This window comes from Heterodontus francisci, chromosome 15 (assembly GCF_036365525.1).
Source record: "Heterodontus francisci isolate sHetFra1 chromosome 15, sHetFra1.hap1, whole genome shotgun sequence".
NCBI classification, from domain to species: Eukaryota; Metazoa; Chordata; class Chondrichthyes; order Heterodontiformes; family Heterodontidae; genus Heterodontus; species Heterodontus francisci.
In genome coordinates, this window is record NC_090385.1 from 65,045,275 (window position 1) to 65,072,908 (window position 27,634).

The window sequence follows — 27,634 nt, forward strand, 5'->3', positions numbered from 1 at the left end:
CCCTTAATATCTTTGCTAAACAAAAGTCTATCTCAAATTTAAAATTAACAACTGTTCTAGCTTCAACTGCTGTTTGTGGCAGAGAGTTCCAAACCTCTACCACCCTATGCGTGAAGAAGTGCTTCCTAACATCTCCCCTGAACGGTCTGGCCCTAAATTTTAGGCTATGCCCCCTAGTTTTAGAATCTCCAACCAGTGGAAAAAGTTTATCTTTATCGAGCCTGACTTTTCCTGTTAATATCTTGAAGACTTAAATCAGATCACCCCTTAACCTTCTAAAGTCTAGCGAAAACAGGCCTAATTTGTGTAATTTCTTTGTAACTCAACCCCTGTAGTCCAGGTATCATTCTTGTAAACCTACGTTGCACTCCTTCCAAGGCCAATATATCCTTCCTAAGGTGTGGTGCCCAGAACTGCTCACAGTACTCCAAGTGGGGTCTAACCAGGGTTTTGTACAGCTGCAGCATAACCTCTGTCTTTATACTCCAATCCTCTAGATATAAAAGCTAGCATTCCATTAGCCTTTTTGATTATTTTCCGCACTTGCTCATGGCATTTTAAAGATCTATGTATCTGAACCCCCAAGTCTCTTTGGACATCCACTGTACCTAACCTCTTCCCATTTAGAAAGTACCCTGCTCTATCCTTTTTTGGTCCAAAATGGATAACCTCACATTTGCCCGCATTGAAATCCATCTGCCACAGTTTTGCCCACTCATCTAGTCTGTCAATCTCTTTGTAATTTATGCCATCATCTAGACTGTCTACAATGCCACCTAACTTTGTATCATCAGCAAATTTGGATATATGACTTACTACGCCATCATCCAAGTCATTAATGAATAATGCGAATAATTGAGGCCCCAACACAGATTCTTGCGGGACACCACCAGTTACATCCTGCCAATCGGACTACTTACCCATTATACCCACTCTCTGTCGCCTACCACTCAATCAACTTCCTAACCATGTCAATAATTTGACCTCAACTCCATGGGCTTCTAACTTAGTTAACGGTCTCTTATATGGGACGTTATCAAATGCCTTCTGGAAGTCCATATAAATAACATCCATAGACACTCCCCTGTCCACTACCTTAGTCACCTCTTCAAAAAATTCAATGAGATTTGTCAGGCATGACCTTCCCGTCATGAATCCATGCAGGCTGTCCCTGATTAACTGAAATTTTTCGAGGTGTTCAGTCACCCCATTCCTGATTACAGACTCCAGCAACTTGCCCTCTAATCCTGAGAAGTGTGAGGTGATGCACTTTGGGAGGACTAACAAGGTAAGGGGATATACAATGGATACTAGGACCCTAGGGAGTACAGAGGGTCAGAGGGACCTTGGGGTGCTTGCCCATAGATCACTGAAGACAGCAGCAAAGGCAGATAAAGGTGGTTAGGAAGGCATACGGATACTTGCCTTTATTAGCCAAGGCACAGAATATAACAGCAGGGAGGTTATGATGGAGCTGTATAAAACGCTGGTTAGGCCGCAGCTGGAGTACTGTGAACAGTTCTGGTCACCACACTATAGGAAGGATGTGACTGCACTGGAGAGGGTGCAGAGGAGATTCACCAGGATATTGCCTGGGCTGGAGCATTTCAATTATGAAGAGAGACTGGATAGGTTGGGGTTGTTTTCCTTGGAGCGGAGAAGGCTGAGGGGGGACCTGATTGAGGTATACAAAATTATGAGGGGCATTGATAGGATAGATAGGAAGAAACTTTTTCCCATAGTGGAGAGGTCAATAACTAGGGGGCACAGATTTAAGTTAAGGGGCAGGAGGTTTAGAGGGGAGTTGAGGAAACACATTTTTACCCAGAGGGTGGTTGGAATCTGGAACACACTGCCTGAAGAGGTGGTAGAGACAGAAACACTCACGACATTTACGAAGTATTTAGATGAACACTTGAAATGCCATAACATACAAGGCTACAGACCAACTGCAGAGATGTGGGAATAGGTTTGGACGGATGCTTGAGGGTCGGTGCAGGCGCGTTGGGCCGAAAGCCTGTTTCTGTGCTGTAAAACTCTATGACTAACAATTCTTCAGCTGGTTAGCCTCAGCATGTTTAAAGGGAAGGAAACTGAAGAAAAGGTTCCTGTTTCTTATTGCCAAGTGACTCTTGCAAGCAATTAGGAAAGCAAATGGTATCAAGCAGTAAGGAAAGCAAATACTATGTTGTCCTTTATTGCAAGGGAGTTGGAGTACAAGGGTAAGAAAGTATTGCTGCAATTGTAGAGTCCTTTGGAGAGAACACACCTGGAGTACTGTGTACAGTTTTGGTGTCCGTACCTAAGGAAGGATATATTTTAAACCTTAGAAGGGTCTATGATGCAACAAAGGCTTATTAGATTGATTCCTGGGATGAGAGGGTTGTCCTCTGAGGAGTGACTGAGTAGAATGGGCCTGTACTCTCTGGTGTTAAGAATGAGAGGTGGTCTCATTAAAAAATAATTCTGAAGGCTGTGACAAGGTTGTTTTCTGGGCCACAGTGTCTAGAACTAGGGGACTTGGTCGTAATGTGTCAGCCATTTAGGACTGAGATGAGGAGAAATGTCTTCATTCAAAGTGTTGTGAATCTTTGGAATTCTTCACCCCAGAGGTTTGTAGATGCTCAGTTGTGTATATTCAATGCTGAGACACTAAAGGAATTGAGGGATATGGAAATTGGACGGGAAAGTAGAGTTGAGGTTGAGGATCAGCTATGATCTTATTGAGCGGTGGAGTAGGTTCGAGGGGTCATAGGGCCTACTCCTACCCTCATTTTATGTAAGTTACAGCAAGAGGAGAGTGGGGAACATAGAAAATATGATTTAGATCTATTTTACAAGGTGGTTATTTCAAATTTAACTCTGGGGTTTCATGATTTGAATTATTTCAATAGCTACAGCAAGTGGCACAATGTTTTACCCAAAGTCTATATTTGGTCTTTTCTACTTTCAGTTTTTATTTTAGCTAAGCTTGTTTCTTCACAATACCCGACAACACCTTCTTTTGCTGAATTTTTCATCATTTTCTAATTTTTTGTCTTTTTCTCTGTTTAGGTTACAGGAACCTTTGGTAATGAAGACTGCTGTTCAGGAAACCTTTACACAACAGTGTAACTGGACAATGGATCTACCCATCGATTTCAAACAGAATCTTACCCTTTACAAACTATAGATTTCAGATTCAGTGACTTGACAGAGATCTTGAAGCCACTTTAAAAGCTAGACTACTTAGTTTTGCTTCCAAAAATTGCTCAGACTGCCAAAACTCGTTAATTTTTGTCTTCTCTTGTTTACATATTACATGCTCAAATGATCCAAGGGCACTTGACCCAGTTTATTTTCTCGAGGGACTGACGGATTAGACTTAAGTGTACCTTGATGAAAATCAGAACAATTGCACAAATATGAACAATGAACGCCACTTCCCTTCCCTCAAGTGTTCTCATATTTTCCTGCACAGTTGGTATGTCTCAATGTAGCAAGGACTAACCGTTTGCAGGAAGGAAAACTGGGATAATTTATCCTCGTCCCTAAGGACACCTGGCCTTAAATCTGCAATTGGTAGGGTGCTAATTACTCCTAGGTTAAACACAGAGTTCAATTTCCTCTTCCCCTCTACTGCGTCAACAATGTACCTTAATGTCACAATCAGCAGCCAATATCTACTTTACTACTGCAATGATCCAATTTTCATTATTCTTGTACCTGGCTCTGACTGCCAATTAGTGTTCATCCTCAATTATCATTGGCTATCAGCAAGATAAAAGTAGACTACTGAGAGTTAAAGCTGCAGCATTTTTTCTTCTCCACACACCTCTGCTGCGTTGCCTCTGATTAGCTAATGCCAAAGCAGTTGTTCCATCAGCTCAATTGAGATTTCAAAACTTCATCGCATTATGATTTTTTTTTTTAAGTGCATTGTTGAGGTTTCCTGAATAAAAGATTCCAACATTCTCCCAACTACAGATGTCAAGCTAATTGGCCTACAGTTCCCCATTTTCTCTCTTCCTCCTTTCTTAAATAGAATCGTAGAATGGTTACAGCACAGAAGGAGGCCATTCGGCCTGTTGAGTCCATGGCAGCTTTCTGCGCTAGCAACTCACCTAGTTCTACTACCTCGCCTTTTCCCCGGTGGTCCTGTAAATCTTTTTTCTTCAGATAATTAACCAATTCTCTTTTGAAGGCTTTGATTGAATCCACCTTCATCACACTCTCAGGCAGTGCATTCCGGATCCTAACTACTTGCTGCATAAAAAAGTTTTTCCTCAGGTCACCGTTGCTCTTTTGCCAATCATCTTAAATCAGTGCCCTCTGGTTCTCAATCCTTCTGCCAATAGGATCAGTTTCTCCTCATCTATTCTGTCTAGACCCCTCATGATTTTGAACACCTCTATCAAATCTCCTCTTAATCTTATCTTCTCCAAGGAGAACAGTCCCAGCTTCTCCAATCTATCCATGTAACTGGTTCCAGGGATAAGGAACTTCATTCTTGTGATATTTTTCTGCACCATCACATCCTTCCTAAAGTGTGGTGCCCAGAACTGGACACAATACGGCCAGATGAGGCCAAATCCATGTTTTATACAGGTTTCTCATAATTTGCTTACTTTTAGCTCTATGCCTCTATTTAAAAAACCCAGGATCCCATATGTTTTATTAACCACTTTCTCAACTTGCCCTGCCACCTTCAATGCTTTGTGCACATAAAACCGCAGGTCCCTCTGCTCCTACACCACCTTTAGAATTGTACTCTTTATTTTGTATTGCTTCTCCTTATTCTTCCTACCAAAATGAATCACTTTACACTGCTCCACTCTAAATTTCATCTGCCACTTGTCTGCCCATTCCACCAGCCTATCTATGCCCTCTTTAAGTGCATTATTATCCTACTCATAGTTCACAATACTTCCAAGTTTTGTGTCATCTGCAAATTTTGGAATTGTGTCCTGTACACCCAAGTCTAAGTCATTAATATATATCAAGTAAAGCAAGGATCCTAACACCAACTCCTGGGGAACCCCAGTCTGAAAAACAACTGTTCACACTCTTGTTTCCTGTCACTCAGGCAATTTCATATTCATGCTGTTGCTGTCCCTTTTATTTCATGAGCTCTAACTTTGCAGACAAACCCGTCATGTGGCACTCTGTCAAATGCCTTTTGGAAGTCCACGTACGCCACAATCGCATTACCTTCAGTAAGTTTTTTGATGCGGTAACAGAGAGGGTTAATCAAGTTAGTTAAGAACAATTAACAAAACTCTGCTGGCTTTCCTGAATTAATTTGCACAAATCAAAGTGACTTAATTTTGTCCCGAAATATCGTTTCTGAAAGCTTTCCCACCAAGGTTAAACCGACTCGCCTGTAGTTGCTGGGCTGATCCTTACACCTTTTTTTGAACAAGGGTGTAATATTTGCAGTTCTCCAGTCCTCTGGCACCACTCTTGTATTGAAAGAGGATAAGATGATTCCGGCCAGTGCCTCCGCAATTTTAACACTTAGTTCTCTCAGTATCCTTGTTCTGTATTTCATCCAGTTCCAGGGAGTTATCAATTGTAAGAACGACCAACCTAATACCTCCTCTTTATCAATATTTAGCCATCCAGTGTCTCAGCTATTGCCTCTTTCACTATGACATTGGCAACATCATCTTCCTTGGTAAAAACAACACAAAGTACTCATTTAGTACCTCAGCCATGCCCGCTGCCTCCATGCGTAAATTGCTTTTTAGGTCCCTAACTGCTCCACTCCTCCTTTTATCATTCTATTATTATTTATATGCCTATTGAAGACTTTTGGATTCCTTTTCTGTTAGCTGCCAGTCTCTTCTCATATAGTCTATTCGTTTTTCTCATTTATTTTTTCACTCCCCTCTGAACCTTCGATAATCAACCTGGTCAGCAAATGAATTATCCACCTTGACCCCTCGAGGACATGCTCTCTCCAACACTAATATTCTCCTTAATCAATACTGCTACCATCCCTCCTTGCTTTCCTAACACCGAGTATCCAAGAATATTTAGTCCCTAGCCCTGCCCTTTTTTCAGGTGTCCGTTATCGCCGCACCACATTTCCATATGGCTAACTGTGCCTGAAGCTCACCAACCTTATTTATCACACTCCGCACATTCACATACACGCTCAGTAAGCCTAATTTAGGCCTTATTACATTCCTTCGTACTCTGACTCCATTATTGCCTACTCTACTGCTATCTGTCTCTTCCAATTCTCTGTGCACCTTGGTTTCTCCTAATATTACATCCTGGTTCTCACCCCACCAAATTAGTTTAAACCAGGGTTATCCAATATCCAGCCCGCCAAAGGTTTCCATCCGGTCCATGGATGTACTGTACTGGGCCGTTCTTCATCCTTGCCAAGGGTCAGTGACTGATCATTTCAGAGATGAGAAATTTCCCATTGGCTTCTTCTTCCAGCTTGTATTTTAAACAAATCGCAAGTCAGTTTTAAAGCTGACAGGCGCTGGGAGCGGGAACAACGGTTTCCCAACTGACAGATTCAGAGTTTTCTGGCGGGCTTTTAAAACAAAAGGCGGAACCTTCAGGAAAGCAGCTGATCCTACCTCCAGAGCCTATCGGCTGAAACTGCCTAGGGATTCTTTTTTGTTTTTTGAAAACTTGACCAATCACAAAGCTGCTCTGCTTAGTGTTCCTGCTCCCTGCAACGGAGAAGGCGAGAGCGCGCGCAAGGGGGGGGGGCGAGAGCGCGCGCAAGGGGGGGGGCGAGAGAGAGCGCAAGGGGGGGGGCGAGAGAGAGCGCAAGGGGGGGGGCGAGAGAGAGCGCAAGGGGGGGGGCGAGAGAGAGCGCAAGGGGGGGGGCGAGAGAGAGCGCAAGGGGGGGGGGCGAGAGAGAGCGCAAGGGGGGGGGGCGAGAGAGAGCGCAAGGGGGGGGGGCGAGAGAGAGCGCAAGGGGGGGGGCGAGAGAGAGCGCAAGGGGGGGGGCGAGAGAGAGCGCAAGGGGGGGGGGGCGAGAGAGAGCGCAAGGGGGGGGGCGAGAGAGAGCGCAAGGGGGGGGCGAGAGAGAGCGCAAGGGGGGGGCGAGAGAGAGCGCAAGGGGGGGGGCGAGAGAGAGCGCAAGGGGGGGGGCGAGAGAGAGCGCAAGGGGGGGGCGAGAGAGAGCGCAAGGGGGGGGCGAGAGAGAGCGCAAGGGGGGGGCGAGAGAGAGCGCAAGGGGGGGGCGAGAGAGAGCGCAAGGGGGGGGCGAGAGAGAGCGCAAGGGGGGGGCGAGAGAGAGCGCAAGGGGGGGGCGAGAGAGAGCGCAAGGGGGGGGCGAGAGAGAGCGCAAGGGGGGGGCGAGAGAGAGCGCAAGGGGGGGGCGAGAGAGAGCGCAAGGGGGGGGCGAGAGAGAGCGCAAGGGGGGGGGCGAGAGAGAGCGCAAGGGGGGGGCGAGAGAGAGCGCAAGGGGGGGGCGAGAGAGAGCGCAAGGGGGGGGCGAGAGAGAGCGCAAGGGGGGGGCGAGAGAGAGCGCAAGGGGGGGGCGAGAGAGAGCGCAAGGGGGGGGCGAGAGAGCGCAAGGGGGGGGCGAGAGAGCGCAAGGGGGGGGCGAGAGAGAGCGCAAGGGGGGGGCGAGAGAGAGCGCAAGGGGGGGGCGAGAGAGAGCGCAAGGGGGGGGCGAGAGAGAGCGCAAGGGGGGGGCGAGAGAGAGCGCAAGGGGGGGGCGAGAGAGAGCGCAAGGGGGGGGCGAGAGAGAGCGCAAGGGGGGGGCGAGAGAGAGCGCAAGGGGGGGGCGAGAGAGAGCGCAAGGGGGGGGCGAGAGAGAGCGCAAGGGGGGGGCGAGAGAGAGCGCAAGGGGGGGGCGAGAGAGAGCGCAAGGGGGGGGCGAGAGAGAGCGCAAGGGGGGGGCGAGAGAGAGCGCAAGGGGGGGGGCGAGAGAGAGCGCAAGGGGGGGGGGGCGAGAGAGAGCGCAAGGGGGGGGGGCGAGAGAGAGCGCAAGGGGGGGGGGCGAGAGAGAGCGCAAGGGGGGGGCGAGAGAGAGCGCAAGGGGGGGGCGAGAGAGAGCGCAAGGGGGGGGGCGAGAGAGAGCGCAAGGGGGGGGCGAGAGAGAGCGCAAGGGGGGGGCGAGAGAGAGCGCAAGGGGGGGGCGAGAGAGAGCGCAAGGGGGGGGGCGAGAGAGAGCGCAAGGGGGGGGGCGAGAGAGAGCGCAAGGGGGGGGGCGAGAGAGAGCGCAAGGGGGGGGGCGAGAGAGAGCGCAAGGGGGGGGCGAGAGAGAGCGCAAGGGGGGGGCGAGAGAGAGCGCAAGGGGGGGGGCGAGAGAGAGCGCAAGGGGGGGGGCGAGAGAGAGCGCAGGGGGGGGGGGCGAGAGAGAGCGCAGGGGGGGGGGGGCGAGAGAGAGCGCAAGGGGGGGGGGCGAGAGAGAGCGCAAGGGGGGGGGGCGAGAGAGAGCGCAAGGGGGGGGGCGAGAGAGAGCGCAAGGGGGGGGGGCGAGAGAGAGCGCAAGGGGGGGGGGCGAGAGAGAGCGCAAGGGGGGGGGGCGAGAGAGAGCGCAAGGGGGGGGGGGCGAGAGAGAGCGCAAGGGGGGGGGGCGAGAGAGAGCGCAAGGGGGGGGGGCGAGAGAGAGCGCAAGGGGGGGGGGCGAGAGAGAGCGCAAGGGGGGGGCGAGAGAGAGCGCAAGGGGGGACGCGAGAGAGAGCGCAAGGGGGGGCGAGAGAGAGCGCAAGGGGGGGGGGCGAGAGAGAGCGCAAGGGGGGGGGGCGAGAGAGAGCGCAAGGGGGGGGGGCGAGAGAGAGCGCAAGGGGGGGGGGCGAGAGAGAGCGCAAGGGGGGGGCGAGAGAGAGCGCAGGGGGGGGGCGAGAGAGAGCGCAGGGGGGGGGCGAGAGAGAGCGCAGGGGGGGGGCGAGAGAGAGCGCAAGGGGGGGGGCGAGAGAGAGCGCAAGGGGGGGGGGGCGAGAGAGAGCGCAAGGGGGGGGGGCGAGAGAGAGCGCAAGGGGGGGGGTGAGAGAGAGCGCAAGGGGGGGGGCGAGAGAGAGCGCAGGGGGGGGGGCGAGAGAGAGCGCAAGGGGGGGGCGAGAGAGAGCGCAAGGGGGGGGCGAGAGAGAGCGCAAGGGGGGGGGCGAGAGAGAGCGCAAGGGGGGGGGCGAGAGAGAGCGCAAGGGGGGGGGGCGAGAGAGAGCGCAAGTGGGGGGGCGAGAGAGAGCGCAAAGGGGGGGGCGAGAGAGAGCGCAAGGGGGGGGCGAGAGAGAGCGCAAGGGGGGGGGGCGAGAGAGAGCGCAAGGGGGGGGCGAGAGAGAGCGCAAGGGGGGGGGCGAGAGCGAGCGCAAGGGGGGGGCGGGAGAGAGCAGGAGTGTGGAGGTGAGTGAGAGTCTGGGGGTGAGAGTGGAAGACGAGGAGGCGGGCTGGGGGGAGGGCGAGGGGCAGCATAGTGAGAGGGACAGGGAGGTGAGAGAGGGGTGTGGGCGACAAGGATCACTCCTGACAGATGGACATCTATCCAGAATACTCCACATCACTGCAACAAGTGTGCGGGCAAACACCGACTACTTGCATAAGCAAAAAAATGCCAGGTATCTCACTCAGTGTCCAACACAGTGACGAGAAAGTAAGTCAATAAATTAATTTTCTCATTTAAAAGCTTCTTCACAAAAATGTACATTTGTTGTGCCTTTGCTACCCTCAGTGTTTCTTCCACTTGGTGTTCAACATGAAGCACCGTTCCATCAGCTGACGGGGGGGGGGGGGGGGGTGGTAGGTGGTAATTAATAGGAGATTTCCTTGCCCATGTTTGACCCGATGTCATAAAACTGTCTGGGGTCTGGAATCAATGTTGAGGCCTCCGAGGGCATCTCCCTCCCAACTGAATACCCCTGTGCCTCCCTCCACCTCTGGTGATGGTGGTGTCCGAGACATTGTACGGTATGATTCCGTGAGTGTGACTATCAGGCTGTTCCTTGACTAGTCTGTGGGACAGCTCTCCAAATTTTGGCACAAGCTCCCAGATGTTAGTAAGGAGGGCTTGCAGGGTAGACATGGTTGGGTTTGCTGTTGTTGTTTCCAGTGCCTAGGTCATGCCAGGTGGTCTGCCCGGTTTCATTCCTTTTCTTAGACTTTGTAGTAGTTTGATGCAACTGTGTGGCTTGCTAGGCCACTTCAGAGGACATTTAAGAGTCAACCACATTGCTGTGGGTCTGGAGTCACATGTAGGCCAGAGCAGTAAGGACATTAGTGAACCAGATGGGTTTTTACAATAATCGACAATGGTTTCAGGGTCACCATTAGACCAGCTTTTTAAATTCCAGATTTATTAATTGACTTCAAATTTCACGATCTGCAGTGGTGGGATTCGAACCCTTGTCACCAGAGAATTAGCCTGGGCCTGTGGATTCCAATTTAGTGACATTATCACTATACCACCGCCTCCCTCCATGTGTTACTATCTTTCAACGCATTCTACTGTATAAACCACCCGAGCATTCCAATTTGATTTGTTACGTTTTGGGAGCAGTAGCTTAAGCCTACAAATATTCCTTGATTGTACTACTAATTCCTCTAAAAGTTTTTATTCTGAAGTTAGTAGCTGATAGCCTGTACCACCTAGATATTTCACATCTGAACGAAGTGAAAGTAACAGAACAAATAGAACAATTCATTTGACATTACACCCTGCACAAACAGTCTTCTTCAATCATTCCCTTATGAAACTCCTGAGGGCAGTTATTACTCATCTCAAATGGGATATACAGCTGCATAGCCCTGGACTGAATTTTACCACTGTAGATAAAAGGGTTTATCTAATGGGAAGGGGCGACCCTGTTTGCTGCAATGAACTTTCAAAAAATTCATTAAAGTCTTTTCCTTTTTGGAATGACATGCATTATCAACAGCGATTAATCTGGTGAATCTTTTGGTGAACTCAATTTATAAAATGCAACAACAGAGAGCCTTTTTGTCTTCAGATGAAAATCAATTAGTGTAGGTAAGGCCACAAGGAAAAACTAACATCACTCATCACTAGCCCCTGGCAGCTCAAATGATTTGTCTTCCAAGCTTGGGTGATCAGGAGCTGTTGTAATATCTCAGGAAAATTAATTTTGTTTCTATATTCTGGACTGAGTTTCCCTGTTTGGCGGACCTTTACACAAATAACTTTTAATCAAGGCTGATCTTTGATTAATACCATAGATGATCTCAGAAGAAGGCTCCTTTTTCATGAGCCCTTATACAGTTTTCCCCAATATGCTGTGTGAAAGGCAGGTCATTGCCTTTGTCCTTACCTCGCCGTTTCTCTGTCGACCACTAGGCATTGCACTGAATGCCGCAAACAGTATGTTCCACCAAAGACTGCAGACATCCTGTAGAACAAAGTACATACTATAATATCCTTTATTACCAAGAATTAATATCCTAACATTTTACATTTAAAACTGATGACAACAATTAACACTATAACTCAGGTTGAGCTCCCTACTTTCAGTTCTATTAGCTGCATTTCAGTTTATAGGCAAGCATTGAAATGTTCCAAAAAATATCAATTTACCATCTGTAAAATACCGCAACTATTTAAAGCGCCTCTCCCTTTGAACAATCTTAGTCACCAAATTCCTGAGCTGTATTCTGCAATTTTAAGTCTAAGACAATTGTTTCATATGTTGCAGTTATCCAATATAACTCTGTTGGGAACTGTATTTCACCTATGGGTGCAAGTTATTCTGATAGCGCTCTCAAAAAAATAAACTATAATGATACTATCTCCTATAAATATTAATTACCTTCAAAATATGGCACATTGCAATGACAGTACACAGTGGATGGCAGGTTTCCTGGATGCAATTCACATCACTGTAACTGCTGGTTAAAGCAAGCTTTTTTTCAATGCTAGTGCACTGTTTGGTGCCGATGATAATCATACAAAGTACAGCAAAACAAAAGGCACTAATTATTTTTGCCACATTTGATAGCTTTTCAAGAATCCAACTGAAAATGTGTACCAACAGGTGCTTTGTTCGAATTAGCAGATTTGAAAATATAAACATCGTGGAGTCTAATATTACAGGAATTAACTATTAGATGTCCCTGAAAAAGATGTATTGTCTAAGGGGCACGATGATTTGAAGAGAAGCAATACATTTTTATTACACTTAACTAATTTATATGTTACAAGACACCATTGTTTAGTCACCTCTGCTGCAACACTTCATTGGCAGTATAATGTATATTAACATATTTCAAATGATACACTTTTTTCTGGATTTGTTTCATGGGATGTGGATGCTGCTGGCAAGGCCAGCATTTGATACCCACCCCTAATCGCCCGCGAGAAGGTGGTGGTGAATTGTCTGCTTGAACTGTAGTCCATGTAGTGTAGGTATGCCCACAGTGCTGTCAGGAAGGGAGTTCCAGAATTTTGACCTAGTCACAGAAGGAACGCCGATATATTTCCAAGTCAGGATGGTGTGTGGCTTGGAGGGGAACTTGCAGATAGTGATGTTCCCACGCGTCTGCTGCCCTTGTCCTTCTGGGTGGTAGAGGTCGAAGGAGGCATGGTGAGTTGCTGCAGTGCATCTTGTAGGTGGTACACACTGCTGCCACTGTGCCTCGGAGGTAGAGGGAGTGTATGTTTAAGGTGGTGTATGGGGTGCCGATCAAGCAGGCTGCTTTGTCCTGAATGGCGTTGAGCTTCCCGAGTTGTTGGAGCTGTACTCATCCAGGTAAGTGGACAGTATTCCAGCACACTCCTGACTTGTGCCTTGTAGATTGTGGACAGGCTTTGGGGAGTTAGGAGATGGGTTACTCATCTCAGAATTCCCAGCCACTGGCCTGCTCTTGTAGCCACTGTATTTATGTCGATGCTCCAGTTCAGTTTCTGGTCAATGGTAATCCCCAGAATGTTGATAGTGAGGGATTCAGCAATGGCAATGCCGTTGACTATCAAGCCGAGATGGTTAGATTCTCTTTTATTGGAGATCACCACTGCCAGGCACTTGTGTGGTGTGATTATGTGCCACTTATCAGCCCCACCCTGTATGTTGTCCAGCTCTTGCTGCGTATGGACACTGACTGCTTCAGTGTCTGAGGAGTTATGAATGGTATTGAACATCGTAAAATTATCAGTGAACATTCCCACTTCTGACCTTACGATAGAGGGGAGGTCATTGATGAATCAGTTGAAGATAGTTGGGCCTAGGATACTACGTTGGAGAACCTGCAGCAATGTCCTGCAGCTGAGATGATTGTCTTCCAACAACCACAGCCATCTTTCTTTTTGCTAGGCATGATTCCAACCAGCGAAGGGTTTCCCCCCGAACCCCACTGACTTCAATTTTGCTCGGACTCCTTGATGCCACACTCAGTCAGTTGCTACAAATCACTCTCACCTCATCTCTTGAATTCAGCTCCTTTGTTCATGTTTGGACCCTGCCTGTAATGAAGTCAGGAACTGAGTGGCTCTGGCAGAGCCCAAACTGAGCACCAGTGAGCAGGTTGACAGTGGCACTTGTTAGCACTGTCGACAACATCTTTCATCACTTTGCTGATGATCGAGAGTAGACTGATGGGGCAGTAATTTGGCCGGATTGGATTTCCCCTGCTTTTTGTGCACAGGACATACCTGGGCAATTTCCCACATTGTCAAGTAGCTGCCAGTGTTGTAGCTATAATGCAACAACTTGGCTAGGAGAGCAGCTAGCTCTGCAACACAAGTCTTCAGTACCACAGCCGGAATGTTGTCAGGACCCATAGCCTTTGAGGTATCCAGCACCTTCAGCCATTTCTTAGTATCACGTGGAGTGAAACGAATTGGCTGAAGACTAGCATCTGTGATACTGGGGACCTCAGGAGGAGGCTGAGCTGGATCATCCACTGAGCACTTCTAGCTGAAGATGGTCGCAAATGCTTCAGCCTTTTCTTTTGCACTAATATACTGGGCTCCTACATCATTGAGGATGGGGATATTTGTGGAGCCTTCTCCTCTGGTTCGTTATTGAAATGTCCACCACCATTCACAATTGGATGTGGTTGGACTGCAGAGCTTTGATCTGATCCGTTGGTTGAGAGATCGCTTAGCTGTCTACTCTGGACATTATACTTAAGTACAGATGCACAACAATCTTAAAAATGCTTCTGATCTGCACTCAAACTGACTAGCACATCCCAATCTACAAAACTCCTGGACCAAACTACAAACTGTGCCGAGCAAGGCGGGAGGAGTGCACTTTTTATTCTAGTTCCAATTCTCCGCTGATCAGAACATATATTTAAGTTTTTTCACACTTACCGATACGGTCAATCATAGATTCTATTTTTATCCCAGAATAAAACACACCAACCAGGTTTCTTTAATAAACAAGATCAGTTTATTATAAAACAAGTCTTAACCGTAATTAAGTAAAGCATAAACACACAAATTTAAATATTAAAACTTCCCTTTTTACTTTAGCCCCACAAAGGTTAAGCGGAAAAATGAAAGGGACTGTTGTTTAGAGCTGTTACAAAAAAAACTCCTTAGGCTCAATATTTGCTCATTCTTGAAGAATAAAAAACAGATGAGATATGTTATGTTCCAAAACTGGCATGCAGTCTAGCCTCGGAGTACATGTAGACAGATCACTGGGGTCTTTTAGAAGAGTTCTTTTTTAAGTAGCATTGAGAATTAATTTAGCAGGCTTTTCTTCAAAGACAGGAGACGAGATGAGTTGCCACAGTGGCCTTCTCAGGGTCTTTTAGAGTGTTGCTGGAAAGCTGAGCTAAGTTGTAGTCTTCTCTCCTTCCTTGGAAGTTCACTGTTGTTGACTGAGCTGGAAGTCAGGTCCTTTCCCGGAAAGGCTTGTTGTTGTTGCTGGAAGTCAATGGTTTACCAGAAAGGCTTGTTGTCCTTCCAGGAACTCTCAGTAGCCCTTTTAAAAAAACATTTCCAGGGACTGTTTTTCAAAGTCAGGTGGCCTTTACTTGACCCCCTTTGAAAACCCTGAAGTTTAACATTTCTACAATCTTACAAAAATGAATCCGCAAAAAATATATTTAACAAAAGAGGCGCTTTCGTATCAAACCGATTATTTAACAAACAGGGAAGATCAATTTAATGTTGTGCCTTTAAAGGTATACATTAGCAGAGCATATTGCACCTTAGGTGATATAGTATGCCTGACCTAATAAAGCAATGTAATAAGCCATACCAAGGGAAGAACTGCTAATATTTCAAGATAGATTTAATATTTGCAAGCCTTGAGGGATTTCAATTAAGAATACAGACTGCAAGTGACAGAACCTGTAGCAGGCAAACCTCAATGGTACGCAGTACAAAAAGAACAAACTTCTTTCAATACTCCAGAGTTTAAAGATTTTTCGTGAAAAGCTTTCTGCCCCAATTCAATGCAATATTCGTCAGAATTGGGATTGATCCACCTGATCAGAAAGTCAGATTCTTACTATCCAGAAGTACTTTCAATTGATCAGTGACCATTCTGGGTTTGCCAACAATATAAAATACAGCAATTCCTTCTCACACTGATGGATTCTCCCATCGCTTTGATGGATGAGCATTCAGCAAGGAGACTGGTTCTTCTCCATCGAGGTTGGTGTCATCCCAGATATGATGTTAAACCAAATCTGGATTTTGTCATGAATGGATGCAAACCCCCTTGTGAATCACGTTGTCCACTTGAGTATTAATTTGTACTTCTGTGTTCTGATTCTCTAAATGGAGGAGACGTCAGGTGGGACAGCCAGTTGAGAAGAGTCCAGCTTTAGGACCCAGGAGATCCCATATTCAACCTGCTGGACTCAAATCTGTAACCATTTGAGAGTACAGCCTGTCTTTTTATATAGCTGCCTTGTGCTAGAGACATCTCTTCCTGCAAGAAGCCACAGCCTGCAAAGACTTCAGCCTTTTCAATAGGAAAAAAAATTAAGAAGCCACAGCCGGTCTTCAAGCTGCATTGACTTTTCTCTCTAAGGCTTTTTGAACAAGAAAAATTAAAAAGGCATACTTTGAAAAACCGAGCAAGAAACAAACGAACCCGAAGACAAGCTGCACTAACAGCAGAAAAGGTCTGATTTCTATCTGTTTCCTCTCTGTCTAAAATAAGGTAACTTCAGCAATTTAGCAGTCTCCATTATTAGCTTTGAGAGTGCAAAGAAAAAGGAATTTGCAAGAGATATCTCCAACAGCTCCTCCTCTATTTGGCATTTCTAAATCGGTGATCTCCAACTTTTGAACACTTTTTTGATATTTATGGACACTCGCTTTAACTGAAATCCATACTAACTAGTAAAGATAAGTTTCTATTTAATAAATGTTACCTTTTTTTTAATGCCTTTAACTGTTCTCTGAAAGTTTGTAAGCGTGCGTGGTGAAGTTTAGTAGTGTGTTAATAAACAACTTTAAAATCAGTGTTGTTGAAGCGGTTATTTACTATTAGGATTTAAGGGAGGGAAAGAAATTCAAATCACTAATCTAGTTACAGACAGGTGGTTGAAAAAACAGAGAAATTTGATCAGAGGGAAAGAAAGTAAATTAACTGCGTGTTCGTACCAATTTACAGATCACATTGCAAATGTTACATATGAAGTCACTATTAGAGGGGTGGCTGAGGCACTGATTTTGCGGCGTGCTCGCTTGTCCTATTGGGGCCTGGACTCTCTTCTGCCCAAATGTTGAGAGTGCATGATGGTTGAGAGTGCATGATGACGGACAGCTCCCCATTTGGATCTGTCCATGGTTGTTTTTTCCCCATGTAGTGGGGTCCAACTTACAGGCTCTGAAATTGGCTCTCAGAATGTCTTTGTATCTAAGTTTGGGACACCTTATTGTGCGGGTTCCCATTGTCACGAAAAGATGCTATGTCGAATAATGATTTTTAATCCATTGGCTGGAAACCAGAATTAAATTTTAAAAAGTGACTGTATACTAGCAGGTAAGGATGGCCACCCCATTTGCATCAGTGTACTCCACATTCCAATACATTGAGGTTGAGATGGATTGTCTGCACAGACCCATCAAGAATAACCTGGGGAATCTGTTCCCATCAGCAAGACATCAAGGCCATCACTTGAACATTAAACAGGTGGAGATGAACCACTCAAACCTAATAACTTGAAAAGGACCCTAGTTGAGAGAAGGGAATTCCTAGACATGGACCGATTAAGTTGCAAAAGGAATACACAGTGGTAATTATCATGTTTGAATCGCTGGGTGATAGTCATCTGATAAGCACACAGATGGTGGACCTAAGCTGGTGTTTTCTCTACAGCAATGAGACAAGCAGCGTGACACTGACAAGAGAAGACCGAAGTAGGCTCCCTCTTTACTCTCTCTCCCCCCCAATCCACCTTGCAAGCTTCAAACCCTGTCTGCTGACTGTGATCATCGAAGCATATCTCTGCTGCAGACAGAGACTCCTTGAAGGAAATCAGCCACATTGCTGTCTCCAAGAGAACCACCAAATCAGCAGTCCACACCTTCAAATCGGAAGTCTCTGGATCACAAATTCAGCCGAGTCATAAACCTCCACAGACTCCATACCCCTTTTATTTCTCTGGACTCTAATTCGACCAACCTATCCTTCACCACTCTGTAACCTATTTGTGTGCGTGTGGGGGTGTTTGTGTGTGTGAGAAAGTTGGAGCGTATGTTATTATTTTACTTAGATCAGTTTAATTGCAATAAAGCTAACCTCGTGCTTTGTTAGTTTCAAGAAAATCTATTCGATTGTTTTTAACGATCACAACGCCTAAACATTTAAACACTCACTGAAGTGGCAAGTATATGCACTTCCAAAAAGAAATAAACTTATGGTCAAACAAGGAGGGGGAAAAGAGGGGAGCCCTTCGAACCCTCCTCACATTACTGTAATGCTATACTCAGCTGGCTGCAGAACACTACCTTTGGTATGTGGGAATCCTCCATCTGAACCACATGGCTGACTCAGCGAAGATGAGCACTGATGAACAAACTCTTAACACAGGCATGCGGCACCTTGCAAGAACGTCGTGTGAGGGATTTTGTCCTGCCACTTGATGTTGCAGATTGATCTTAAACAGCGAAGGAGAAATTCGTCCAGTTGCTAAATATGACACCGACCGGTAGGTTATTCATGCCTCACACCCATAGAGAAGTGATGAGTGAACCATATGGTGTTCGTTGACCTGACCAAGGCCTTCGACACAGCAAACGTGAAGGCCTGTAGAAGGTGCTGAACAAACATGGCTGCCCTGAATAAATGATCAGGGTCACCCGCTCATTTCACGATGGTATGCTGGCCAGTGTGATGCAGAATAGTACCTTATCAGATGCCTTTTTTATCACTAATGGTACCAAGCAAGGCTGTGTAATGGCTCCAGTTCCGTTTGCCATCTAATTTTTGGTCATGCTCTTGTATGCACTCCAAGATCTCGACATAAAAAAGTACATATTCAGCTCAGGACAAACAGAAACCTCCAATCTGCAAATGCTCACACGAAGATTTCATGCTACAAAATTAAAATTCATCATTAATGTAACTACACTGCAATATTTATTTTTGGGACATTACACATTTACAGTGACATGTAACAATTGTGTTACACAAGTGCCAGGCAATGACTATCTCCAACAAGAGAATCTAACCACCTCCCCTCGACATTCAATGGCATTACCATCGTCAACAATGCCCCCAACGACATCCAGGGGGCTTACCATTGAGCAGTAGCTTAACAGGACCAGCCACATAAATGCTGTGGCTACAAGAGCAGGTCAGAGGCTGGATATTCTATGGCAAGTGACTCAACACCTAACTCCCCAAAGCCTTTCCACCATCTACAACGCACAAGTCAGGAGTGTAAAGCAAAATGCTCCACTTATCTGGATAAATGCAACTCGAACACTCAAGAGGCTTGACAAAGCCACCTGCTTGATTTGCACTGCATCCACCTCTGCAAACATTTACACTCTCCATCACTGGCACACCAGCGTGCACCATCTACAAGAAGCACTGCAGCAACTTGACCAGGCTCCTTCGCCAGCATCCCCCAAACCTGCCAATTCTACCAGCTGAAAGGACAAAAGGCAGCAGGCATATGGGAACACCACCACCTCTATCTTTCCCGCCAAGTCACACAGGGCGGCACAGTGGCGCAGTGGTTAGCACCGCAGCCTCACAGCTCCAGCGACCCGGTTTCAATTCTGGGTACTGCCGGTGCAGAGTTTGCAAGTTCTCCCTGTGACCGCGTGGGTTTTCGCCGGGTGCTCCGGTTTCCTCCCACAGCCAAAGACTTGCAGGTTGATAGGTAAATTGGCCATTATAAATTGCCCCTAGTATAGGTAGGTGGTAGGGAAATATAGGGACAGGTGGGGATGTGGTAGGAATACGGGATTAATGTAGGATTAGTATAAATGGGTGGTTGATGGTCGGTACAGACTCGGTGGGCCGAAGGGCCTGTTTCAGTGCTGTATCTCTAGAAAAATAATAAAAAATAAAAACATACTTATTTGAAAACGTATCACTATTCCATCAACGCTGGGTCAGAATACTGGAACTCCTAATCTTATAGCGCTCCTGGAACTATATACCTACCAGCACTGTGGGAATACCTTCACCACGCAGACTGCAGCAACTCAAGGTGGCAGCTCATCACCACCTTCTCGAGGACAACTAGGGATAGACTGGCCTTGCTAGCGATGCCCATATCCCTTAAGAATATTTTTTAAATTGGTCAATATCGGATTACTTTTAACAGACAAAACTCATTGTAGTCACAAGACTATCTTTGGATGTAAATTATTCTGATAGCTCTCAAAAAATAAACTAGGATGGTTGTGCCTCTTACAAATGGTTAGACGATGGTGGATTACAGTTACTATATACAGGGTTGCTGGATGCAAGTTACATCACAGTACCTATGATTTTCTGTATTCTTTTCAGCAAAGTAGGTGGATATAAAGCAGCAAATTGCCTTAAGCCTTTCAAGAGGCGCAAAGTTTACAGACATTAATTTAGATGCTTGATGTTCATCAAAACTATATAAAACCATTTGTTTCCAGCAATATTGTCTTCAACTATAACAGTCACTTCACATTAATATGGAAAATGAAATACTACATTATTAAACAGTGAAAAGTTACTGCACATGGCAACCATAATTTAAAGTTTTGATAATATTTAGTGTAGGTGATGAATGCTGTTTATAATTGAGTACTCAGGATAAGACTGCAGATAGCTAAATCACAGGAGTGCTGCTGGTTATCATGAAAATCACAGAAAGACCAAAATGTTAACTAGTGACACAAGTAATAAACGAAAAAGTCAAATATGGTGAATGCAGGAAATCTGAAACAAAAACAGAAAATGTTTTAAGTGTTCAGCAGGTCAGCAAGCATCTGTGGAAGGAAAAGTAAGTTACCTTTTAAGGTTGATGACATTTCATTAGAACTGGAAAATGTTACATATGTAACAGGTTTTATCTAAGTACAGTGGCAAAGAGGGGGTGGTAAAGGAGGAAAGAATAAAAAGTGAAGGTCTGGCACAGGGTGAAAGGCAGGACGGATTAAATGAGAAAAGGAATGATGGGGCAAGGCAAAAGGGAGAGATAATGGGACAAGTAAAATAACGGGTCTAGAGCAGCTGTAAACTACAACAGAAGCATCATCAGAAGCTGCTGTCAATAAAACAGGGGGCAGAGGTTATGATCTGAAATTGTTGAACTCAGTGTTGAGCCTGGAAGGCAATGAAGTGCCGATCAAAAGATGAGGTGCTGATCCTCAAGCTTTCATTAAGCAGTGCAGGAGGCAGAAGACAGGGAGGTCAGAGCAGAATGGGGTGGAGAAATAAAATAAGCCACCGGCGGCACAGTGGCGCAGTGGTTAGCACCATAGCCTCACAGCTCCAGTGACCCGGGTTCAATTCTGGGTACTGCCTGTGTGGAGTTTGCAAGTTCTCCCTGTGTTTGCGTGGGTTTTCTCCGGGTGCTCCAGTTTCCTCCCACATGCCAAAGACTTGCAGGTTGATAGTTAAATTGGCCATTAGCAATTGCCCCTAGTGTAGGTAGGTGGTAGGGAAATATAGGGACAGGTGGGGATGCGGTAGGAATATGGGATTAGTGTAGGATTAGTATAAATGGGTGGTTGATGGTCGGCACAGACTCGGTGGGCCGAAGGGCCTGTTTCAGTGCTGTATCTCTAAACTAAACTGAAACTCTACACTTGCGGACTGAACAGAGGTGTTCCACAAAGATTTAACCCAATCTGCGTTTAGTGTCACCAATGTCGGAGACCCCATGGTGAATACAGCATAGTAAATTGAAAGTAGTACAAGTAAATCGATGTTTCACTTGGAAGGAGTGTTTGGGATCTTGGAAGGTGGGAAGGGAAGGGATGGGAAAAGGTAAAAGGGGAAGTGTTGCATCTCCTGTGCTTGCATGGGAAAGGAAAGGCGTGTTGGGGATTATTGAGGAGTGACCCAGGGTGTTAAGGAGGGAATGGTCCCTTTGAAGAATTTAAAGGCGAGGAGAGAGCAAGATGTGTTTTGGTGGTGGCAGCACATCTAAGGTGACAGAGATGGCAGAGTTTGATCTGTTGAATGTGGAAACTGCTGAGATGGAAGGTGGGAGGGTAAGGGAACCCTATTATAGTTCTGGAAAGGTGGGGAAGGAGCGAACATACAAATTAGGAGCAAGAGTAGGCCATTTCGCCCTTTCGTGCCTGCTCCGCTATTTAGTAAAATCATGGATGTTCTGATTGTGGTCCCAATTCCACTTCCCAGCCTACCCCCGATACCCTTCGACTCCCTTGTTACTCAAGAATATATCTAACTCTGCCTTAAAAATATTCAACGACCCTGGATCCACTGCTCTCTGGGAAGAGAGTTCCAAAGACTCTCAACCCTCAGAGACAAAATTTCTCATCTCCGTCTTAAATGGATGACCCCTTGAACTGTGTCCCCCAGTTCTAGTCTCTCCCACAAGGGAGAAACATCCTTTCAGCATCCACCCTGTCAAGTCCCCTCAGGATCTTATGTTTCAATTCAATCACTTCTCATTCTTCTAAACACCAATGGATACAAAATCAACCTGCCCAGCCTTTCCTCATAAGATACCACCCCGCCACCCACCCCCCCCACCCCAGATATCAGTTTTGAGTGAACCTTCTACGCACTGCCTCTAATGCATTTATATCCTTTCTCAAAGGAGAGCAAAACTGCACACAGTACTCCAGATGTGGACTCATCAATGCCCTATACAACTGTAGCAAAACATACCTACTTTTGTCACTGGACTAGTAAACCAGAGACCCAGGGTATTACTCTGGGTTTGAATCCCACCACAGCAGAAGGTGGAATTTGAATTCGATTAATAAAAAATCTGGAATTAAAAAGCTAGTCTAATGATGGCCATGAAACCACTGTCGATTGTTGTAAAAACCCATCTGGTTCACTAATGTCCTTTAGGGAAGGAAATCTGTTGTCCTTACCTGGTCTGGCTTACATGTGAGTCCAGACCCACAGCAATGTGGTTGACTCTGAAATGGCCTAGCAAGCCACTCAGTTGTATCTAACCGCTACGAAGTCAATAAAAAGGAATGAAACCAGACGGACCACCCGGTATCGACCTAGGCACCGGAAACGACTACGGCAAATCCAGCCCCGACAACCCTGCAAAGTCCTCTTTACTAACATCTGGGGGGTTGGGAGAGCTGTCCCACAGACTAGTCAAGCATCAGCCTGACATAGTCATACTCACAGAATCATACATGACAGACAATGTCTCAGACAATGCCATCACTATCCCTGGGTATGTCCTGTCCCACCGGCAGGACAGACCCAGCAGATAGGACGGCACCGTGGTATACAGTCGGGAGGGAGTTGTCCTGGGAGTCCTCAATATCGACTCCAGACCCCATGAATTCTCATGGCATCAGGTCAAACATGGGCAAGGAAACCTCCTGCTGATTACGACCTACCACCCTCCCTCAGCTGATAAGTCAGTACTCCTCCATGTTGAACACGACTTGAAGGAAGCACTGAGGGTGGCAAGGGCGCAGAATGTACTCTGGGTGGGGGACTTCAATGTCCATCACCAAGAGTGGCTCGGTAGCACCACTACTGACCGAGTTGGCAGAGTCCTAAAGGACATAACTGCCAGACTGAGCCTGCGGCAGACAGTGAGAGAACTAACAAGAGGAAAAAACCTACTTGACCTCGTCCGCATCAATTTACCAGTCACAGATGCATCTGTCCATGACAGTGTTGGTAGGAGTGACCACCGCACAGTCCTTGTGGAGACAAAGTCCCGCCTTCACATTGAGGGTACCGTCCATCATGTTGTGTGGCACTATCACCGTGCTAAATTGGATAGATTTCGAACATATCTCGCAATGCAAAACTGGACATCCATGAGGCGCTGAGTGCTATCAGCAGCAGCAGAATTGTACTCAACCACAATCTGTGGCCTCATGGCTTGGCATGTCCCCCACTCTACCACTACCATCAAGCCAGGGGACCAACCCCGGTTCAATGAAGAGTGCAGGAGGGCATGCCAGGAGCAGCACCAGGCATCCCTCAAAACAAGGCGTCAACCTGGTGAAGCTACAACAGAAGAGTACTTGCATGCCAAACTGCGTAAGCAGCATACGATAGACAGAGCTAAGCGATCCCATAACCAACGGATCAGATCTAAGCTCTGTAGTCCTGCCACATCCAGCCATGAATGGTGGTGAACAATTAAATAACTAACTGGTGGTGGCGGCTCCACAAATATCCCCATCCCCAATGATGGGGGAGCCCAGCTCATCAGTGAGAAATAAAAGGCTGAAGCATTTGCAACAATCTTCAGCCAGACGTGCTGAGTTGATGATCCACCTCGGCCTCCTCCTGAAGTCCCCAGCATCACAGATGCCAGACTTCAGCTAATTTGATTCACTCCGCGTGATATCAAGAAACGACTGAAGGCACTGGATACTGCAAAGGCTATGGGCCCTGACAATATTCTGGCAATAGTACTGAAGACCTGTGCTCCAGAACTTGCCGCATCCCTAGCCAAGCTGTTCTAGTACAGCTACAACACTGGCATCTGCCTGGTAATGTGGAAAATTGCCCAGGTATATCCTGTACACAAAAAGCAGGACAAGTCCAACCCAGCCAATTAGCGCCCCATCAGCCTACTCTCAATCATCAGTAAAGGGATGGAAGATGTCATCAACAGTGCCATCAAGCAGCCCTTGCTTCGCAATAACCTGCTCAGTGACGCTCAGTTTGGGTTCCGCCAGGGCCACTCAGCTCCTGACCTCATTACAGCCTTGGTTCAAACATGGACAAAAGAGCATCAAGGCTGCATTTGACCAAGTATGGCATCAAGGAGCCCTAGCAAAACTGAAGACAATGGGAATCAGGGGGAAAACTCTCCACAGGTTGGAGTCATATCTTGCACAAAGGAAGATGGTTTTGGTCGTTGGAGGTCAATCTTCTCAGCTCCAGGACATAACTGCAGGAATTCCTCAGGGTAGTGTCCTAGGCCCAAGCATCTTCAGCTGCTTCATCAATGACCTTCCTTCAATCATTAAGTCCAAAGTGGGGATGTTTGCTGATGACCGCACAATGTTCAGCACCATTCGTGACTCCTCAGATACTGAAGCAGTCAGTGTAGAAATGCTGCAAGACCTGGACAATATCCAGGCTTGGGCTGATAAGTAGCAAGTAACACAAGTGCCAGGCAATGACCTTCTCCAAAGAGAGAATCTAACCATCTCCCCTTGACATTCAATGGCATTACCATCGCTGAATCCCCCACTATCAACATCTTAGGGGCTACCAGTGACCAGAAACTTTACTGGAGTAGCCATATAAATATCGTGGCTACAAGAGCAGGTCAGAGGCTAAGAATCCTGCGGCGAATAACTCATCTTCTGACTCCCCAAAGCCTGTCCACCACCTACAAGGCACAAGTCAGGAGTGCGATGGAATACTCTCCACTTGCCTGGATGGGTGCAGCTCCAACAACACTTGAGGAGCCAGACAGCATCCAGGACAAAGCAGCCCGCTTGATTGGCACCCCATCTACAAACATTCACTCCCTCCACTACCAACACAGTGGCAGCAGTGTGTACCATCTACAAGATGCACTGCAGCAACGCACCAAGGCTCCTTCGACAGCACCTTCCAAACCCGCAACCTCTACCAACTAGAAGGACAAGGGCAGCAAATGCATGGGAACACCATCAACTGCGAGTTCCCCTCCAAGTGACACACCATCCTGACATGCAACTATATCGCTGTTCCTTCAGTCGCTGGGTCAAAATCCTGGAACTCCCTTCCTAACAGCGCTGTGGGTGTACCGACCTCACATGGACCGCAGTGATTGAAGAAGGCAGCTCACCACCACCTTCTCAAGGGCAATTAGGAATAGGCAATAAATGGTGGCCTAACCACCGATGCCCACATCCCATGAATTAATGAAAAAAAACTCTATTCCTCTTGCAATAAACACTAACATTCCATTTGCCTTCCTAATCACGGGCTGTAACTGCATACCAACCTTTTGTGATTTATGTACCAAGACCCCCCAATCCCTCTGTACCTCACTATTCTTCCTGCCAAAGTGGAAAACTTCACATTTTTCTACATTATACTCAATTTGCCAATTTTTTTGGCCACTCACTTAACCTATCTGCATCCCTTTGCAGACTCCTTATGGCCTCTTCACAACTTATTCTATCTATCTATCTTTGGGTCATCAGTAAATTTAGCAACCATACATTCTGTCCCTTCATCCAAGTCATTGATATAAATTGTAAATAGTTGAGGCTCCAGCACTGATCCCTGAGGCACTCCACTGGTTACAGCTTGCCAACTCAAAAAAGACCCATTTACCCCTCCTGTTTCCTGTTAACCAACCAGTGCTTTATCCCTGCTAATATATCACCCCCTACACAATGAGCTCTTATTTTGCTTAGTAACCTTTGATGTGGCACCTTGTCAAATGCCATTTGGAATCCAAGTACACCACATCCATGGATTCCCCTTGATCCACGTTGTTTGTTACTTCACCAAAGAACTTAAATAAATTAGTCAAACATGATTTCCCTTTCATAAAACCATGTTGGCTCTACCTGATTACATTGAGATTTTCTCAGTGCCCCACTACAATCTCCTTAATATTAGATTCCAGCATTTTCCCTGTGACAGATGTCAAGTTAACTGGCCTCTGGTTTCCTGTTTTCTGTCTCCCTCCTTTCTTGAATAGAGGAGTCACATTCACTATTTTTCAATCAGATGGGACATTTCCAGAAGCTAGGGAATTTTGGAAAATTAAAACCAATGCAACTATCATCTCAGCAGCCACTTCTTTTAAGATCCTAGGATCAAGTCCATCAGGACCTGGGGACTTGTCAGCTTTTAGTTCTAACAAATTTTTCAGTACCCTGGCAATTGTAATTGTTTTAAGATCCTCCCTCCCTTTCAATGCCTGATTCACAATTATGTCTGGGATGTTAGTGAGAATTGTGGAAAATAGGACAGACATGGTTAAGGGTCCTGTTAACCACAGGGAGAGAAATCATGAGAAAAACAGAAAATTTACGTCACAAAAGTAGTCCATTCAGCCCATCGTGTCTGCGCAGGCCGAAATAGAACTAACCAGCTTACTCCCACTTTCCAGTTCTTGCTCCGTAGCCCTGTAGGTTATGGCACGTCAAGTGAATAACCAAAGAATTTTTAAATTCATTGAGGGTTTGTACCTATACCACCCTTTCAGGCAGAGAGTTCCAAGCTCCCACCACCTTCGGGCAGAAAGAAATTCTCAAGTCCCCTCTAATCCTTCTGCCAATTACTTTAAATCTATGGCCCCTGGTTATTGACCTCTTGGCAAAGGGAAATAGGTCCTTCCTATCACTTTCGCTCGGCCCCTCATAATTTTATGCATTTCACTGAAATCTCTCCACAGTCTCCTTTGTTTCAAAGAAAACAACCCAGCTGATCCAATCTTTCCTCATAGCTAAAATACACCATTCCTGGCAACATCTTAAATTTCGTCCTTACCATCTCTAGTGTAGTCACACCCTTCCTGTGATGCGGTGATCAGAACTGTGTGCAGTACTCTAGCTTTGGCCTAGTGTTTTATACAGTTCTAGCATAAACTGTGTTGAGGAGAAAGGAAGATGTATCAGAAGCACCGTGTGGAAGAAGGCATAGTCAGAACTGTAACTGTGGGAGTCTGTGGGCTTATAGTAGATAATGGTCGGCAGCCTATTCCCAGAAGTGGAGATCAAGAAATCAGGGAAGGGAAGAGTCAGAGATGGACAAAGTGTAGGTAAGGAAGAAGTGGAAATTGTAAGCAAAGCTGATGAAATTTTCCAGCTTGGGGTGAGTAATAAACCTGTAAGTTATTACAAGTAATAAACACGCATGATCATGCCATTTGTGTGCACGCGCACGTTTATGAAAGGATTGGGTGGGGGAGGCTTTGACCAAAACCCTAACACTATTTCTGGTTGGCAACTTTCTTAAATTTGGAAAGGTTGGGGTGCCTTTTTTCAGCTTTTTAAAAGATTTAGAATGCTCCTACACGTACCTTTCGATAGCTCTTAGTAAAGCCAGTACCAGTTTAAGCAGTTACCCACATACTATAGGTCAGTACTCAGACTCCGTTAACTTTCCTCTAATGCCTGATACAAATCACAAATGAAAGATGATATTATAGTATCTTGATATTTTATTAACGGAAA

The 27,634-nt window shown here is 46.3% G+C and overlaps 1 protein-coding gene across 2 annotated transcripts in view; it reads right to left on the bottom strand.

Annotated features, from left to right (window-relative positions):
• Positions 1-27,634, bottom strand: part of chm (CHM Rab escort protein) — a 152,473-nt gene that overhangs the window by 40,844 nt on the left and 83,995 nt on the right. For both annotated transcript variants that reach the window (XM_068047686.1, XM_068047685.1), the window contains exon 9: positions 11,223-11,300. In XM_068047686.1, coding sequence (XP_067903787.1) covers positions 11,223-11,300 — 78 coding nt within the window. The remainder of the gene's footprint in view (positions 1-11,222; positions 11,301-27,634) is intronic.